This window comes from Eutrigla gurnardus, assembly GCF_963514095.1.
Source record: "Eutrigla gurnardus genome assembly, chromosome: 8".
In the NCBI taxonomy this organism is placed as follows: Eukaryota; Metazoa; Chordata; class Actinopteri; order Perciformes; family Triglidae; genus Eutrigla; species Eutrigla gurnardus.
In genome coordinates, this window is record NC_139922.1 from 24,200,393 (window position 1) to 24,217,930 (window position 17,538).

Genomic DNA, 17,538 nt, shown 5'->3' on the forward strand with positions numbered 1-17,538 from the left:
GAGGTGGTAAAACTCAGAGTCCTCTTCAGGATATCACAGAAGGTTTTTCCAGGAAATCTCTCCTGCCACATGCCATCACACTGTACAATAACAGCTAAAACTCTGTTCATAATATAGTCTTCAAGCCCCTTAGCCTATGTTTATCTGTTCACTGCACCTGATTTTTTCACTTTTCAATTTTAACTTTAATTCTACTGCTATTTATACATTTTATATTGCTCTTTTTATATGTTGTTTCTTTACTTCTTGTGTTCTTTATCTTTACTTACTGTGTTGTCAGTGTGTGTAATGCTGCTGCTACATTTAATTTCCCAGCCTGGGATCAATAAGTATTGATTTAGTGTCTCGTGATAATGGGTCTGTATATTTTGGTCTGTTTCTCTTTTGATCATTTTCTTAAGGCTTTCCTTTTATTTTTACAGTCATGATCAAACCATTTGTTATTAATTTGTTTTTCGTTTTTGATTTGATGTTTTTAGGTTTGATAGAAATGACAATTTATCACAAATCTGATTAATTTGATCAACAGCAGAATTTACTCTAAAATCAATCCATCCAAAATGGTGCATTCTAGCATTTTAAATTGAATAAATGGTGCCCCACAAGGCTCTTTACTGGTTCCTGTTTTATTTACCATTTATATTAATTATGAGTTGCAATGTACAAGTACCATGATTATTTCTTTGAGTCAATGAAGCACTGAAATTGTTCAGAGGAATCTAAAAACTAAATGATGGACTTCTGGAGGCGAAAGCAGCCAGTTGGTCATGTGACCACATGGTTACTGTAAATAGTAGTGCTGCACAATACTGGAACAAAACTGACATTGCAATATTATTTTACAATATGTATTGTGATATAAAAAATACAGGAATTCTGACCCTACATTTGAAGTTAAATTCACTTTGAGAGCAATAATGAGGATAAGCAATTCTAGTAAACAATTTAATCATGAACACAATGGTAGTTTAGATAATGTTGGTGACCCACAAAGACGGGTTTGATGGGTCACTATGGCCGCAGACCTCACACTGAGAAAGTCTGGCCTGGCGACAGTCTTGCCGGAAGCCACGCCCCTCTGCACAGCGAGCGCTGTTCCAATCAGAGCAGCAGCCTCCTTCACGCCGAACCTTTCCACAGCGACCGACTAGAGCTGGCAGGTTGCGACTCTGAATCCAGACCTCCGTTTCTCGAATATACAGGTCTACGTAGACTGGACAGGATTCTCATAGAAAACAGGAATCATTGGAGTTTTCCTTTAATGTCAAGCCGCTTAATAATTCCCTCCTCCTCCTCATCTTCATGGCACCAGCTTAATGCGACGCAGACAGGATGTGGGCGGGGCCAACAGCAAAACGATAAATCCATAAATAAATCAATATCTGTCGAAGTGATCGCTATATTTATTCTGGGTACCTGTTTATTCAAATCTGCTTCCTGTTTCCATCGAAACAGTCAAGTCCCGCCGCCAATCAGCTGTCTCTATGCGGTCACTCATTGGTTGGAGTTGAAAATCTTAGCGAGCAGTGAGACATTTGATTGGCTCTTCTGCTGTATCAGGTGGGCCTTGTCCAGGTGCTTCTGGGTAACAGAGTCTTTCTTCTTCATCTTTTTCTTCTGGATCTCTTCCTCCGTCTGACGCTGAGTGAAGTCCCATGTTCTCTCCTCCACCTGACAACGACAAATACAGTTTTACATCAAACGAGAGACGTCAGTCTGTCTCCATAGTTACAGGAGGTCATATGACTCCATGGTTACAGGAGGTCATATGACTCAATTTAGAGACACTTGAAGCTGCTTGACATCCTCTTGTTTACATTCTACCTATCCTTTTTGTCTATGTATTCATTTTCTTCTGGTATTCTGTGCAGACCTGTCCTCTAGAAGGGCCCCCTTCTGTTTCTCTTCCTAAGCATTAGTTTCCTGTTTGACAGGGTCGCTGAGATACTATCAAACAGAGCCCAGTTTGACAAACCACGACTGTGACCTGGCAGCTGGACTGGAGACTGGAAATACAGGTAGATTCAGCTTGTTTACCTGTTGTCCATCTCTCTGTCTCTTCTTCCTCAACTTGTCAAGGTGAGCACTCTTGTCCACGTTGTTCAGGTAGAAGTTGGTCTCTCTCTTGGCCTGAGACACTTCAGTCCTTAGTCTCTGCTGGAGGACAGTCTGCTCGTACGCCAGGCGCTCGCTCAGGTGAGTCCACTGGAACCGGTGTAGGTACTAGACGGGTAGAGAGACAGGTGAGACAGGCAGGCAGACAGACAGACAGGAGAACCCCAGGACAAAGACTTTTGAACGTCCCCTACGGCAGGATCTGAACATCTCCGACGGTATAACCTGGGTCTGAACGTCTCTCGCAGTAGAACCTGGGTATATATATCCTGTTTCTCTGACATCACAGGTATGCTCTGACATCACCTGATGATGTCAGAGCTTTCCTGTGATGTCAGAGTGTACCTGTGATGTCAACGTACCTTGATGGACCAGAGGTCGGAGGAGAATCGTTGGCGTTTCCTGGTTCCCATCGGCGTGTTGTGGAGAGACGACGCCACTCTCTTGGCCACCCGTTTGTCTCTGAACTCAACCCATCCTTCAGTGAAGTCACCCCTCTTCAACCCGGACCTCCTCTTCCTCCTCCTCACCTCCCCATCTACCATCAACATACATAATCAATAATTCAGTGATGAGACAATAATTTATCATCTTAACGTCTGGGGACAGATGAGAGGAGGGGACAGTGGAGCAGAGGACAGGGGAGGAGAGGGCAGAGGAGGAGAGGACAAAGGAGAGGACAGAGGAGAGGACAGAGGAGAGGAGGACAGAGGACAACAGAGGAGGAGAGGACAACAGAGGAGGAGACGACAGAGGAGGAGAGGACAGAGGAAGACAGAGGAGAGGACGGAGGAGAGAACAGGACAGAGGAGGAGAGGAGAGGACAGAGGAGGAGAGGACAGGGGAGGAGAGGAGAGGAGAGGAGAGGACAGAGTAGGACAGAGGAGAGGACGGAGGAGAGAACAGGAGAGAGGAGGAGAGGAGAGGACAGGGGAGGAGAGGAGAGGACAGAGTAGGACAGAGGAGGAGAGGACAGAGGAGAGGACAGAGTCATCTGTATTATTTTTTACTGCTTTTGTGATGTGAACATGTGATTCCCCCATCTCTGATTTGTACAGTAATATTATACAGTAATAGTAAACTCTACATGTATATGTGTGTATTTGTACATGAAGTACCTTCAGGCTGGAGGAAGACGCGTCCGATCTCTCCGTACACTGACAGCATGTTTCTCACGTGTTTGGGGCGGAGCCTCGGAGGAATGTGACCCAGGTAGATGATACCTGGAACACACTTCCTGTCTGGACAGGAAGTCTCTCTCTTCTTCTTCATCTCCACACCATCATCACCATCACCATCATCTTTCTGCTCTTCATCACTGCTTGAGTGTTTATCATCATCCTCCTCTAGTGCCGTGGTCTCCCTCCCCTCCTCCTCCTCTAGTGACGTGGTTTTCCTCCCCTCCGCCTCCTCCTCCTCCTCTAGTGCCGTGGTCTCCCTCCCCTCCTCCTCCTCTAGTGACGTGGTCTTCCTCCCCTCCGCCTCCTCCTCCTCTAGTGACGTGGTCTTCCCCCCCTCCTCCTCCTCTAGTGATGTGGTCTTCCTCCTCATCTCCTCTAGATCTGTTTCATAGATATATTGATCTTTATCAATAACAGACAAACAGCGAATACATCACAAGATCAAGGCGGCTGAGTAACTGAAACCACAATGCATGATGGGAAACGCCCAGCTGACGCCTCAACCAAGAGCTGATTGGCTCCGCGTTTTCAACATGCGCTCCAAGAGCGACTAAACCAGGATGAAGAAGAGCAACTAAACCAGGATGAAGAGGAGTCACTAAGTCAGGATGAAGAGGAGCGACTTAACCAGGATGAGCAGCTTCTGAGGGAAATTGTGTGTGTACACACTATATGGTCTGGGTGAATGTTTGTTTTGCTTTAGTGCACGATATAATGGAATATCCGCGACTCTTATTTTGAAAGGGTATACACAGGAAGTGCTCCGTCTGTAATGCGCTGTTGTTAACTGTGTCGCACTTTGGAACCTCCGTGTTATTTTATATTTCTATAACGTGTAGGCGCCCTCCATAACCCTCGGTGTGTGCGCGTGCACACACATACACACGCGCGCACGCACCCACACCCACACACACATAAATGACTCCATAAATGTAGAATACTGTTGCGAGCCGACCGGAGCCCAAACACCTGAACTCCCTGAAACCTCTTCAGAAACCTAAACCTGGTCCAGCTGCCTCTGATAAAAGGACGACCGGGACCTCCACAGACGAGCGCGCTAATCAATAAATCCTCTGTGAGATTATCGGCTTTTCGTGGATCAGATTTTCTTCTTCGCGTATGAATTAATGACAGAATCTCACCTTATAACACAGCCGCTGCTCGCTCACACGTGCGGAGCCTCCGGCGCGTCTTGATGACGTTAAATCAGCTGCTATACATCTTCCGGTTGTGCGTTCAAAATAAAAGCTGTTAAATAAACTAGTCTTCCTGCATGCATACGGCATGTCGAAAAAGCCAATTTAGTTATTTTCGACATGCTTCACTGACTTTCTTAATACTAAAAAAAGGCACAAAAGTCAGTGCAGCATGCTGAGGTGTTTGTAAGTGAGTAACCATGACGACATACTTTAGCATTAACATAAACAAAGAGACTTTGTATTAGTGAGCATGTGGTCATGTAGACGTCCCTGGGTTAACCAGTGACCGAGTTACATGTTGACCAGTGACGCTGTCTGGACCCTGCAGACAGACAGACACCCCCTCCGTCAGCATGGAGAGAAGAAACACTGTTCACATAGCACATGAATAAAGTTTCATTCAATTCTCATCACATTTTAAAGAAAGCAGGTCCCAGTAGGTCACCAGGTCCCTGATGGAGCTCGTCAGATTGGTCATAAATACTGTTTATTCTAGTCTGTCTTAGCCTGCCGTGAGTGCGAGTTTCCTTCCAAACAGGAAGCAGCCAATAACACCATGTGACACAGGTAGACATCCAGCAGCACAGGACAAAAGTTAAAGGTCAAAGCAAACGTGTCAGACAAGCTTCTGTTTCAGCTTTCACCTTTATATTCACAGAAGAAACATTCCACACAAGCTGACATGTAAAAAAACTGTCTGGCGATGTCACTGGTGATGTCACTAAGACAGGGAGGACGGGGCTGGGTCAGAGGTCATTTCAAGGCACTATTTATCATATGGACATATAAACGGGGGAGAGCAGGTGAACAGGTCAGAGGTCATGTGAGGACAACTCCCTTTCACTTTGAGCTACAAAGATCAATACTGTCGATCAATTATGTCATCAGAACCAGTGAAGAGGTGGACTGCTGTCAGGAAGCTCCAGTGTGCTCGTCTAAACCAAAATCATCATCATCATCATCACCATCATCATCATCATCATCATCATCTTCATCACCACCATCATCTTCATCATCGCCATCACCACCATCATCACGGGGGTTTAGGAGTCTTATAAGTCTCTGATCAATATTCAGTGATCAATAAGTTAGTCCATCAAATACAAACTCAGTAATAATAAACAAACTGACAGAATTCAGCAGGAAATCAGTAAAAATCAGTGAAATCACGGAAACAAGAAAAAAGAAACAAACAGACGAAAGAAATCATCAAAAACAAACTTTCAGAAAAGGGTTTCTGTTGGAGGGAAAGACCATCTCGACTGTTCAGGACCCGGACCAGATGCCAGACCGTAGTGGGACCATGGTCCTACTGCAGTGGGACCAGGGGCCATAGTCCTAGAAGGGTTCTGGTGGGACCTGTTAGACCTGTTACTGATGTATGTAGCAGAGACGGGAACCAGAAGGGTTCTGGTGGGACCTGTTAGACCTGTCAGATGGACTTTGATTGGTTGTCAGTGTTTCTATCAAATCATTCAGAAAGTGATCCCAAAGATAAACTGATCAATCAATCAATCAATGTCTCCATAGATCAGAAGTGTCAGACAGTCGAGGTGATACGTTCCCTCATCACAGGAAACCAACACATTTAGAACACCATCAGTGTGTGTCCCTGTGTGTGTGTGTGTGTCCCTGTGTGTGTGTGTGTGTGTGTCCCTGTGTGTGTGTGTGTGTGTGTGTCCCTGTGTGTGTGTGTGTGTGTGTGTCCCTGTGTGTGTGTGTCCCTGTGTGTGTGTGTGTGTGTGTGTGTGTGTGTGTGTGTGTGTGTGTGTGTGTGTGTGTCCCTGTATGTGTGTGGCCCTGTGTGTGTGTGTGTGTGTGTCCCTGTACGTGTGTGTGGCCCTGTGTGTGTGTGTGTGTGTGTGTGTGTGTGTGTGTGTGTGTGTGTGTGTGTGTGTGTGTGTGTGTGTGTGTGTGTGTGTGTGTGTCCCTGTACGTGTGTGTGTGTGTCCCTGTACGTGTGTGTGTGTGTGTGTGTGTCCCTGTGTGTGTGTGTCTATGTGTGCAGCCATGCGTGCTGCAGACACTGAGCAGCTGTCGCCCTGCGTTCCGGCTGCAGGTCCAACATGGTGGACAGGAAGTCGCTGAACTGAGCCGCCTGGTCCAGAGGCCACTCGTACTTCTCCAGCAGCACCTCAAACAGACCCCACGGCTTCAGGCTGGAGATGTGACGCAGCTCACCTGAGACAGGTAACCATAGGTGAGACAGGAGAACACAGGTCTCCCAAGGTGCATTTCACTTTATGCTGTTTTTAAAAGGGTAAAAAAAAAAGGTAGCTTCTGCTCGCTACCCACTTCTGACTGGGTAAGTCTCCATGGCAACAGCAGCTGAGGCTCATGGGTATTGTAGTATTTAGAGACAGGAGGAAATGTTTGAAATGAGACTGTCAGAGAGACAGACAGGATGACAGACTGTCTCACCTCTTCTGTTGAAGTACTCTCTGGAGTACCTGCCAGACAAGGCGAAGGGCAGAGGAATCGGACCGAGGAGCTCGATGACATGAGCAATGTGATCTGAAGGGAAAGTACACTGTTATACTAGTACTACTGTAGTCCTGGTACTACTGTAGTCCTGGTACTACTGTTATACTAATACTACTGTAATACTAGTACTACTGTAATACTAGTACTACTGTAGTCCTGGTACTACTGTTATACTAATACTACTGTAATACTAGTACTACTGTTATACTATTACTACTGTCAACCTAGTACTACTGTTATGCTAGTACTACTGTAATACGAGTACTACTGAAGTCCTAGTACTACTGTTATTATAGTACTACTGTTATACGAGTACTACTGTAATCCTAGCACTGCTGTAATACAAGTACTACTGTAGTCCTAATAATACTGTTATACTAATACTACTGTAGTCCTGGTACTACTGTTATACTAATACTACTGTAGTCCTGGTACTACTGTAGTCCTAGTACTGCTGTTATACTAGTACTACTTTAATACTAGTACTACTGTAGTCCTAGTACTGCTTTTATACTAGTACTACTGTAATACGAGTACTACTGTAATCCTAGTACTGCTGTAATACAAGTACTACTGTAGTCCTAATAATACTGTTATACTAATACTACTGTAGTCCTGGTACTACTGTAGTCCTAGTACTGCTGTTATACTAGTACTACTGTAATACTAGTACTACTGTAGTCCTGGTACTACTGTAGTCCTGGTACTACTGTTATACTAATACTACTGTAATACTAGTACTACTGTAATACTAGTACTACTGTAGTCCTGGTACTACTGTAGTCCTAGTACTGCTGTTATACTAGTACTACTGTAATACTAGTACTACTGTAATACTAATACTACTGTAGTCCTGGTACTACTGTTATACTAATACTACTATAGTCCTGGTACTACTGTAGTCCTGGTACTACTGTTGTACTAGTACTACTGTAATACTAGTACTACTGTAGTCCTAGTGGTAGTATGATGTATACTACCTTCGTCTCTGGTGTAGTCTTCTCCTGAATGTGGTTCGAACAGGTAATCTCCGGTCGCCAACTCAAACGCCTGAAACAGCAATGACACAGCGATGACACATCAATGACACATCGATGACACAGCGATGACACATCGATGATTCCTACGGAACATGGATGATGACATCATCCATCAGTACCATGCAGGCGGTGCTCCAGATGTCAGCGGGGGGGCCGTACTCGGCTCCAATCAGAACCTCCAGAGCCCGGTACTGTCTGGTCTGGATGTCCTCTGTGAAGTGTTTGTGCTGGACGAGAGACGGAGACACACAGGGGGAGAGAGAGAGCGAGAGAGGAGCTGTCTGATTGGTTCATACTGACACAACAGAGAGGCAGAGGAGTTGATGAAGGCCACTCACCACCCAGCATGCATTGCCCAGATCAGCAATCTTCACTCGCAGTCTGTGGGCGTTCTGAGGATCCAGAGGACTGAGGACGAAGTCTGAGGCACTGAACCCTGAAAACACACACACACACATAAATGTACACTGCTCCATAGAAATAGAATACATATATAAAATGATACTGTAGTACTCCGTAGACTATATGTACTGTATATACATATGTGAAGTATTTATTCACCATCTCGTCCACTCGAGCATCCCGACTGCGTAGAAAGCGCCGACTCAGATGTTGCTGAGGTCACAGAGCTGGAGAAGCCTGATAGGCCGGAGGCGGGGCTGGAGAAGCGTCCGGGGGCGTGGCCGTTACAACTCTCCTCCAGCCAGGAGCAGGTAGAGTCTGACCCCGCCTTGCCGTTTGCTGTGGAGCAGGAAGTGTTGCCGTTGACGACCAGAGAGCCTGAGACCAATGGAGGATTGTCTCTCCATCACTCACACACAGACACACACAGACACACACAGACACACACAGACACACAGACACACAGACACACACACAGACACACACACACACACACACACACACACACACACACACACACACACACACACACACTTTAACTCACAGCTGGTGTCGGTGGTGTCCGGTTGTAACTCCTCCTCGTCCATCCTCTGGAAACAGGAAACAGAAACATTACATCTGGCCAGAATAAAGGTAGTATTACTGTGATATTACAGTAGTGTTACTGCAGAATAAAGGTAGTATTACTGTGATATTACAGTAGTGTTACTGCAGAATAAAGGTAGTGTTACTGTGATATTACAGTACTGTAACAGTACCTGTATATGCACCAGTCTCTCCTCCAACAGCTTATGTTGACGCTTCGCTTTTCTCTTCAACTTCTTCTTCTTGTTCTTCGATAGCTTACTTACCTACACACACACACACATTTACACACATGTACACACACATTTACACACATGTACACACAAATACAAAAACAGGATGAGAACAGAACAGTGAAGTTCCTACATGAACACACACACACACACACACACACACACACAAACGTTACTGACACTACACACTATTGAACACACACTTCGTGCTCAGAGGTTCAAACCAGTGACATCATGTGTTGTACTGGGATCAAACCAGTGACATCATGTGTTGTACTGGGATCAAACCACCAGCGACAACAAGCTGGTTTGTTCTACTGCCTTTGATCTAATCAGCATGAAGCTGAAACAAGTTCTCAATCTGAAATGGCAGTAACCAATGAGAACACAGCAGGCACCACACCTGGACACTTACCTGAAGTGTGTCCCTGGGAGCCATGCTAACTAGAGAGAGAAACATGTAGAGGACAGACAGGGAGAGAGACAGGAAGAGAACATCAGAAACAGGAGGTGAAGATCAAAGAGTGGAAACAGACGGATAGACCGACAGGGAGACAGACAGATAGACAGATAGACAGGTTAGGACCACTAAAAGAAAGAGAGAAGCAGAAACGAGAAGACGACAGTAAAAGCAGACGATGTGAACAGAAACTGGAAACCACAGCTCCCAGTAACACTGGGATCTGACTCCCGGTAACACTGGGATCTGACTCCAATAACACTGGGATCTGACTCCAGTTAACACTGGGATCTGACTCCAATAACACTGGGATCTGACTCCAATAACACTGGGATCTGACTCCAGTAACACTGGGATCTGACTCCCGGTAACACTGGGATCTGACTCCAGTTAACACTGGGATCTGACTCCAGTTAACACTGGGATCTGACTCCAGTTAACACTGGGATCTGACTCCAGTAACACTGGGATCTGACTCCCAGTAACACTGGGATCTGACTCCAGTAACACTGGGATCTGACTCCAATAACACTGGGATCTGACTCCAGTAACACTGGGATCTGACTCCAATAACACTGGGACCTGACTCCAATAACACTGGGACCTGACTCCAGTAACACTGGGATCTGACTCCAGTAACACTGGGATCTGACTCCAATAACACTGGGATCTGACTCCAGTAACACTGGGATCTGACTCCAGTTAACACTGGGATCTGACTCCAGTTAACACTGGGATCTGACTCCAATAACACTGGGATCTGACTCCAATAACACTGGGATCTGACTCCAGTAACACTGGGATCTGACTCCAGTAACACTGGGATCTGACTCCAGTTAACACTGGGATCTGACTCCAATAACACTGGGATCTGACTCCAGTAACACTGGGATCTGACTCCAGTAACACTGGGATCTGACTCCAGTAACACTGGGATCTGACTCCAGTAACACTGGGATCTGACTCCAGTTAACACTGGGATCTGACTCCAGTTAACACTGGGATCTGACTCCAGTTAACACTGGGATCTGACTCCAATAACACTGGGATCTGACTCCAGTTAACACTGGGATCTGACTCCAGTTAACACTGGGATCTGACTCCAGTTAACACTGGGATCTGACTCCAATAACACTGGGATCTGACTCCAGTTAACACTGGGATCTGACTCCAGTTAACACTGGGATCTGACTCCAATAACACTGGGATCTGACTCCAATAACACTGGGATCTGACTCCAGTAACACTGGGATCTGACTCCAGTTAACACTGGGATCTGACTCCAATAACACTGGGATCTGACTCCAGTTAACACTGGGATCTGACTCCAGTTAACACTGGGATCTGACTCCAATAACACTGGGATCTGACTCCAATAACACTGGGATCTGACTCCAATAACACTGGGATCTGACTCCAATAACACTGGGATCTGACTCCAATAACACTGGGATCTGACTCCAGATAACACTGGGATCTGACTCCAGATAACACTGGGATCTGACTCCAATAACACTGGGATCTGACTCCAGTAACACTGGGATCTGACTCCCAGTAACACTGGGATCTGACTCCAGTAACACTGGGATCTGACTCCCAGTAACACTGGGATCTGACTCCAATAACACTGGGATCTGACTCTAGTAACACTGGGATCTGACTCCAGTTAACACTGGGATCTGACTCCAATAACACTGGGATCTGACTCCAATAACACTGGGATCTGACTCCAGTAACACTGGGATCTGACTCCAATAACACTGGGATCTGACTCCAATAACACTGGGATCTGACTCCAGTAACACTGGGATCTGACTCCAATAACACTGGGATCTGACTCCAATAACACTGGGATATGACTCCAATAACACTGGGATCTGACTCCAATAACACTGGGACCTGACTCCAGTAACACTGGGATCTGACTCCAATAACACTGGGATCTGACTCCAATAACACTGGGATCTGACTCCAATAACACTGGGATCTGACTCCAATAACACTGGGATCTGACTCCAGTAACACTGGGATCTGACTCCAATAACACTGGGATCTGACTCCAATAACACTGGGATCTGACTCCAATAACACTGGGATCTGACTCCAGTAACACTGGGATCTGACTCCAATAACACTGGGATCTGACTCCAATAACACTGGGATCTGACTCCAATAACACTGGGATCTGACTCCAATAACACTGGGACCTGACTCCAGTAACACTGGGATCTGACTCCAATAACACTGGGATCTGACTCCAATAACACTGGGATCTGACTCCAATAACAGGGCTGGGACGGCATAAATACATCGACACGAATAATTACCGACAACGCGTCCTCCCAAACAACTAGATTAACTCCCACACTCCAGTCCAGTGGTGGCGGTAAGTTTCCCGCCGCTGGCCTGAGTTTTTGTTTTTAAGTAATATGAACAGGCAATCATAGACGTGAGCGGCGCTAACAAGCGATCATTAAATCCAACCGACTCCGTCCCGTAACCGTCTCTGCCCGTCTGTAAGCAGCAGCTCCTGCGGGGCTGAGTGACAGCGGTCGGGGGCGACCGCGGCCCGGGACAGCCTCCCTTCTCCCCTCTGTGAGAGACTCATCATGTCTGACCAGCAAAGACGTTTTTAAAGTCTCTGTGTTCCGCTCTCAGGACAATATCCACATTGTGTGAATAGTTATATTGATCAAGTAATGCAAAATTAATAGCTAGATAAATCGTTTGGGACAGCTCTAGAGCCGACTCCAGCAGAGAAACAACCTGTCAAACTCAACCAGGATCACTAAAAACACTACAAACATACAAACCCTTAAAATCAGACTCAGACTCAGACTCAGACTCAGATTCAGGTTTCTGGATCGACTATTCTGACCAATCACATGGCTGCTGCTCCTCACCTGATGACCCTGAAGGGGGCGGAGCTCCAGTTCTCTGCCAGACAGTTGCCTCGGCTGCCAACCTCCTGATGTAGACCTCATCGACGTCCAACAAGATGTTCTCTGGTTTGATGTCCGTGTGGATGATCTTACACTTGGTGTGGAGGTAGTCCAGACCCTGCAGAACCTGCAACCGCCACGACACGGCGTCCCAGAGGTTATGTACAGTCACAGAGGTCACGTACAGAGTCCCACATTGTCATGTACAGTCACAGAGGTCACGTACAGTCCCAGAGGTCACATACAGAGTCACAGAGGTCACACACAGTCAAAGAGGTCACGTACAGAGGTCACAAACAGAGTTCCAGAGGTCACGTACAGAGTCACAGAGGTCACGTCCCGGGTCACTGGGTCCAGTATGTGTAGGCTACCTGTCTGATGATGGTCTTGACGCAGACCAGAGGAAGTCCCATGTAGTTTGACTTAATGATCCATTTTAACAGCTGGTGACCCAAAACCTCCAGAACCATACAGACATCTGAGAGAGGCTGAGGAAAACGCTGATGAAGACAGACAGGTATACAAGCATACAGGCAGACAGGTATACAGGCAGACAGGTAGAAAGGCAAACAGGTATACAAACAGGCAGACAGGCATACAGAGAGACAGGCAGACGGATACACAGACAGGCGATGGCGAAGGATACGGACTCCGTTGACTCCAGAAATCTTGAAGTCATCTATCAGCTGGACGATAGTTTCTCTGTAGGGGTCCGAGGGGTCACTGTCTCTCACCTGTATACAAACACCCTGGTCACCTGTGAACTGGGGTCCTGGTCTAACTCAAGAGGAGGAGTTCAACAATAACAGCCTAATGAGGTTTAAGATCATCATTCAGCTGATTATATCAAAGTCAAATAATCTCGATACTCACACATCTGAGCAGTTTGATCTCGTCCAGAGCCGTCTCGGTGTAATGTGGAGCGCTCTTCACCACCTTCAACGCCACGAAACGCTTCCTCCTGAAGACAGACACAGAGTCAGGGACCAGACGCCAACAGAACCTGTCTGAACTAAAACCAGGTGTGTGTTGTGGGTCGTACTGAAGGTCCCAGCAGAGCCAGACTGTAGAGAAGTGTCCCCAGCCCAGTTTCCGGACCACGTGGTACCTCCCGTTAAACAGATCACCGATCTTCACTGGGTAGTAACCACCTGCAACACATACACAACACACTGTAGACCACTGTGGAGAGCGGGCGGGACCAACGAGCTGGACCAGAGCACTTCCCTGTTGGACAGGGAATTATTGGAGTACTTTTCCTGAAATTTTTGATTTTTGCTGTCTCCAGATCATTAGGCGGTATATCTGATAGAAGTCTTTGGTTTGGTGACAACAGACTTTATAAATAAATGTGGCTGATATCATGACAGGTCTCTATATTTTAACTAACATGAAAACAGGCACACCACACCACAGGAAGGCTAAGGGTTTCTAGTGACGCATCTCGCCAAGGTCGGCCCCAAAAACTAGAAAGGCACTATATAAATGCAAGTCCTGGCTATATCTCAGCCGGAGTTAGGACAAGTATTGATTATTCACATAATTTGTTTATGAATTATCGTTAATGTGAAGCAAGCAATCAACCTGCGTCCCTCGTCAGTCGATTCAGATAATTAACTCTCACCTTTGCAATAATCTGAAGGATCTTCCTGCTCCTCGTCGTCAGAGCCCAGCAGCTGTATGGGGGGCGGGGTTAACTCTGGAGGGGGCGGGTCCAGAGTAAATGGCTGGGACGTGGCTGGTGGCATCATGGGAGTCAGACTGTTGTCTGGGCTGAGAGAGTCTAGGGAGTGAAGGAAGGAGCCAGACGAGCAGGCGGGGGAGTAAAGATGGGAGGAGACGCTGGAGGTGAATGTCACTGATGTCAGCAAGAAGGGGTCCAGGTGGGCGGGGCTTAATGGAGGGGTGGGAGGAGCTTTGGCAGGAACCGACTGTAAGTCAGAGGCATTGTGTGTAATATTGTGCGATAAGGTTGGAGGTGATTTGGAGGGATCCATTTGTCCTTCAGGGAGAGACTGATCGGCATTTCGAAGAGTTCTATGAGGCTGTCTGGAGGAATTCTGGGTAATATTTTGGTTAACAGTTGGCGGTGATTGGCTGGGACAATGAGTGAGACTTTGAGACGATGCAGCAGGTGATTGGCACGTCAGTGGCACCGTCAGGGAGGTATTTAGATGGGGCAGCAGGATGGTCTGGAGGGTACTTTCAGGAAGTCCCAGGTGTGCTACAGGGGTATCTACTGTATCTGTACCAGTTGGGGTGGTGTGGAGGGTACTTTCAGGAGGTCCCAGGTGTGCTACAGGGGTATCTACTGTATCTGTACCAGTTGGGGTGGTGTCGAGGGTACTTTCAGGAGGTCCCAGGTGTGCTACAGGGGTATCTACTGTATCTAGACCAGTTGGGGTGGTGTCGAGGGTACTTTCAGGACGTCCCAGGTGTGCTACAGGGGTATCTACTGTATCTAGACCAGTTGGGGTGGTGTGGAGGGTACTTTCAGGAGGTCCCAGGTGTGCTACAGGGGTATCTACTGTATCTGTACCAGTTGGGGTGGTGTGGAGGGTACTTTCAGGAGGTCCCAGGTGTGCTACAGGGGTATCTACTGTATCTAGACCGGGTGGGGTGGTCTGATTCTTATTTGGTGGGGATGTGGTTGTTTCTGGCATATGTTGGGGGGGCGACTGGGAGGTTTGGGAGTAACTCTGCTGTGATGGTGCGGCGGGGTTGATCTCAAGTTCATCAATGTCATCAGGCCTGAAACAGAGTAACAGGGGTTTTTACACCAGGACCCTGAAGGAAGGACCTCAGACAAGATCTTGGCAGATTGTATAACAGCACTTTGTTACTTTCAAGCAATGGGTCTCATTCACCAACCATTCTCACGAAGAATGTTCTTCTTTGTTTTTAGGTAAGAACAAATTCTACACATTCAAATGCACACGTTTCTCAAGAGTCCCCTTTGGATACCGACATGTTATTAATATTAATGCGAAATAATTGTTTATTCCTTTTTTTTTGTTCAATTCTACAGTTTTTTTCCTACTGCTATCATTTATAATCATATTCAATAGTTATTTATATTATATTACAAAGCACTATGTGAAGCAAATCACTACACTAACACCTTTGTTTCACATCAATTACGTTAATTGGAAAACATGCAATCTCGACTGCAAACCGCCCCATAACCATGATCAGAACCAGAGACAGACAGACAGACAGAGAGGACAAAGAGTAGAGGGAGCGAGAGATATCCGAGTGTTACCGGTTCTCGTCTGGTCGGACTCTGCGGTGTTTCTTTCCTCTCCGCCGGTGTTTCTTGCCGCTGGCGGCAGCATTTCCTGTTCCTGCAGCGATGGCTGTTGAGACAGCAACAACTCCATTTAAAACGATGGAAAATGGTGATTTGTACCTTCTTAGAAAGCATAGAACTCCAGGAACGTGACGAAGAGTCGCTTTATTTTGGCATAAGCACAATCAACCAAACTCCATTTACATGTTTTTTCCTTATATATCTGTTCAGAAACATCATTAATGAAACTGTAATCCAGCCTATCTCTCAAAACACAACAGAACATCCTAAAAACAAACATAACCCGCTCCTCTGTACTGACAGATAATGCCAACCTCACGTTTCTACTGTATTTAATTCGGCACACAAACACAGCCGTCATCTGTCCCTGCTAACCTGATACTATTAATATCCCGCAGCGATGGTCAATGAAGAAACTAAACTCCCACCATCTGCTGGGAAGTCAACATTACATGCCCGATTTTTAATGGAGTCTGGCTGAACGAGTTTGTGACAGCAGAAGTCACAGGCTGGACCGTGAGCTAACGTGAGCTAGCCATAGCGTGCTAGCCTGCTCTCTGGAGTTCCCCGTGTGGGTTCAGCGGTCACTGACACAAGTGAGGACTTTACCTATCAGCATCCTGGATCCCGGTACTCACGCCGAACCGGGTCTTGCTCTATCCCGGCTGGGATCACGGCAATCGGGCAGCTAACTAGTTAGCTCAATCACCTTTCACTTTTAGGCAGCTGAACTTCACTAGACACCGGCAGTGAAGCACAGAGACGGTCCGACCGGAGGTGGTTCAGACCGTCCAGGAACTAACCCGGGCCATAACGGGTCCGTGCGGTGTAGTGAACACGAGAGGGTGGCCTGTCCGCTAGCCCGTTATAGTCCGCTAGCCCGCTAGCCCGTTAGTCCGCTAGCCTGTCAGATAACAGCTGACCGTCTGCCGTCAGTTAGCCTGTTAGCCCCGTTAGCTCCAGCTGCAGACCAGCGGCTCACCCTGCAGACAGAGCCGGGACAGTGTGGCTCTGTACCGTGTACGTAGCGGGTCAGTATCGGGTCTGTAGCGGGTCGACACCAGGTCTACTCGGTTATTCCGGGTGTTTTCCTCGGCGTCTCGGGCCGTTTACCGTTCATGGTCTCAACAGCTGCTGTCAATCGGACATCGGACACCGGTCTCTGCGCATGCGCAGTTAACAACCACTCTAAACCCGGAGCCAAACTGGGACCAGTGGCGGATGTAGATGTTAAACTGGGGGGGGGGGGGCATACGTGAACATACATAACAGTCCTAAAAACATGGAGGTCTTCTTCTCCAGGATGTTACACGAAGTTTCCTCATCTAATCATGGTAACTGACTGCTGCTCGCTGGCAGGTTTTCTTCAACAAACCCTGAGTTTCTCCAGATCAGTCTGTCTGTCTGTCTGTCTGTCTCTCTGTCTCCTCCCTGTCTGTCTGTCTCCTCCCTGTCTGTCTGTCTGTCTGTCTGTGTCTGTCTCCTCCCTGTCTGTCTGTCTCTGTCTGTCTCCTCCTTGTCTGTCTGTGTCTGTCTGTCTCCTCCCTGTCTGTCTGTCTCCTCCTTGTCTGTCTGTCTGTGTCTGTC

General features: G+C 47.0%; 2 protein-coding genes across 8 annotated transcripts; both read right to left on the reverse strand.

Moving 5' to 3' along the window:
* Nucleotides 1–931: 931 nt before the first annotated feature.
* abt1 (activator of basal transcription 1) lies at nt 932–3,677 on the reverse strand. 2 transcript variants are annotated; one of them, XM_084014962.1, is made up of 5 exons: nt 3,234–3,677; nt 2,478–2,653; nt 2,038–2,223; nt 1,454–1,671; nt 932–1,408 (listed from the first exon to the last, which is right to left on the reverse strand). In XM_084014962.1, exons 1-4 carry the CDS (start codon nt 3,664–3,666, stop codon nt 1,495–1,497), a joined length of 972 nt encoding a protein of 323 aa, XP_083871088.1. In that variant the 5' UTR covers nt 3,667–3,677; the 3' UTR covers nt 932–1,408; nt 1,454–1,494. The 2 variants fall into 2 exon arrangements, with proteins under 2 accessions (XP_083871088.1, XP_083871087.1); XM_084014961.1 differs by having other exon boundaries at nt 932–1,671.
* A 1,228-nt stretch (nt 3,678–4,905) lies between these two features.
* On the reverse strand, nt 4,906–17,113 carry srpk3 (SRSF protein kinase 3). 6 transcript variants are annotated; one of them, XR_014597563.1, is made up of 18 exons: nt 16,561–17,113; nt 15,904–15,997; nt 14,266–15,392; nt 13,684–13,792; nt 13,515–13,602; nt 13,288–13,375; nt 13,013–13,119; nt 12,603–12,768; nt 9,655–9,683; nt 9,180–9,272; nt 8,966–9,011; nt 8,581–8,799; nt 8,358–8,455; nt 8,139–8,246; nt 7,960–8,029; nt 6,917–7,009; nt 5,533–6,676; nt 4,906–5,484 (listed from the first exon to the last, which is right to left on the reverse strand). XR_014597563.1 is itself a non-coding variant. In XM_084014914.1 (17 exons), exons 1-17 carry the CDS (start codon nt 17,069–17,071, stop codon nt 6,492–6,494), a joined length of 2,727 nt encoding a protein of 908 aa, XP_083871040.1. In that variant the 5' UTR covers nt 17,072–17,097; the 3' UTR covers nt 4,910–6,491. The 6 variants fall into 6 exon arrangements, 4 of the variants coding, with proteins under 4 accessions (XP_083871040.1, XP_083871039.1, XP_083871042.1 ...); XR_014597564.1 differs by having other exon boundaries at nt 4,912–5,854; nt 5,916–6,676; XM_084014914.1 differs by having other exon boundaries at nt 4,910–6,676; nt 17,065–17,097.
* Between the last annotated feature and the right edge of the window lie 425 nt (nt 17,114–17,538).

Bases quoted from the DNA above. Each gene is read 5' to 3' on its own strand.
- abt1 (XM_084014962.1), bottom strand. From the start codon at position 3,666: ATGAGGAGGAAGACCACATCACTAGAGGAGGAGGAGGGGGGGAAGACC. The intron at 2,654-3,233 runs GTACTTCATGTA...TGTTGATGGTAG, and splicing joins CGTCTTCCTCCAGCCTGAAG to ATGGGGAGGTGAGGAGGAGG. The intron at 2,224-2,477 runs GTACGTTGACAT...CTACCCGTCTAG, and splicing joins CCGACCTCTGGTCCATCAAG to TACCTACACCGGTTCCAGTG.
- srpk3 (XM_084014913.1), bottom strand. The intron at 13,793-14,265 runs GTGAGAGTTAAT...TATGTGTTGCAG, and splicing joins TCCTTCAGATTATTGCAAAG to GTGGTTACTACCCAGTGAAG. The intron at 6,677-6,916 runs GTGAGACAGTCT...TACCTGTCTCAG, and splicing joins AGAGTACTTCAACAGAAGAG to GTGAGCTGCGTCACATCTCC.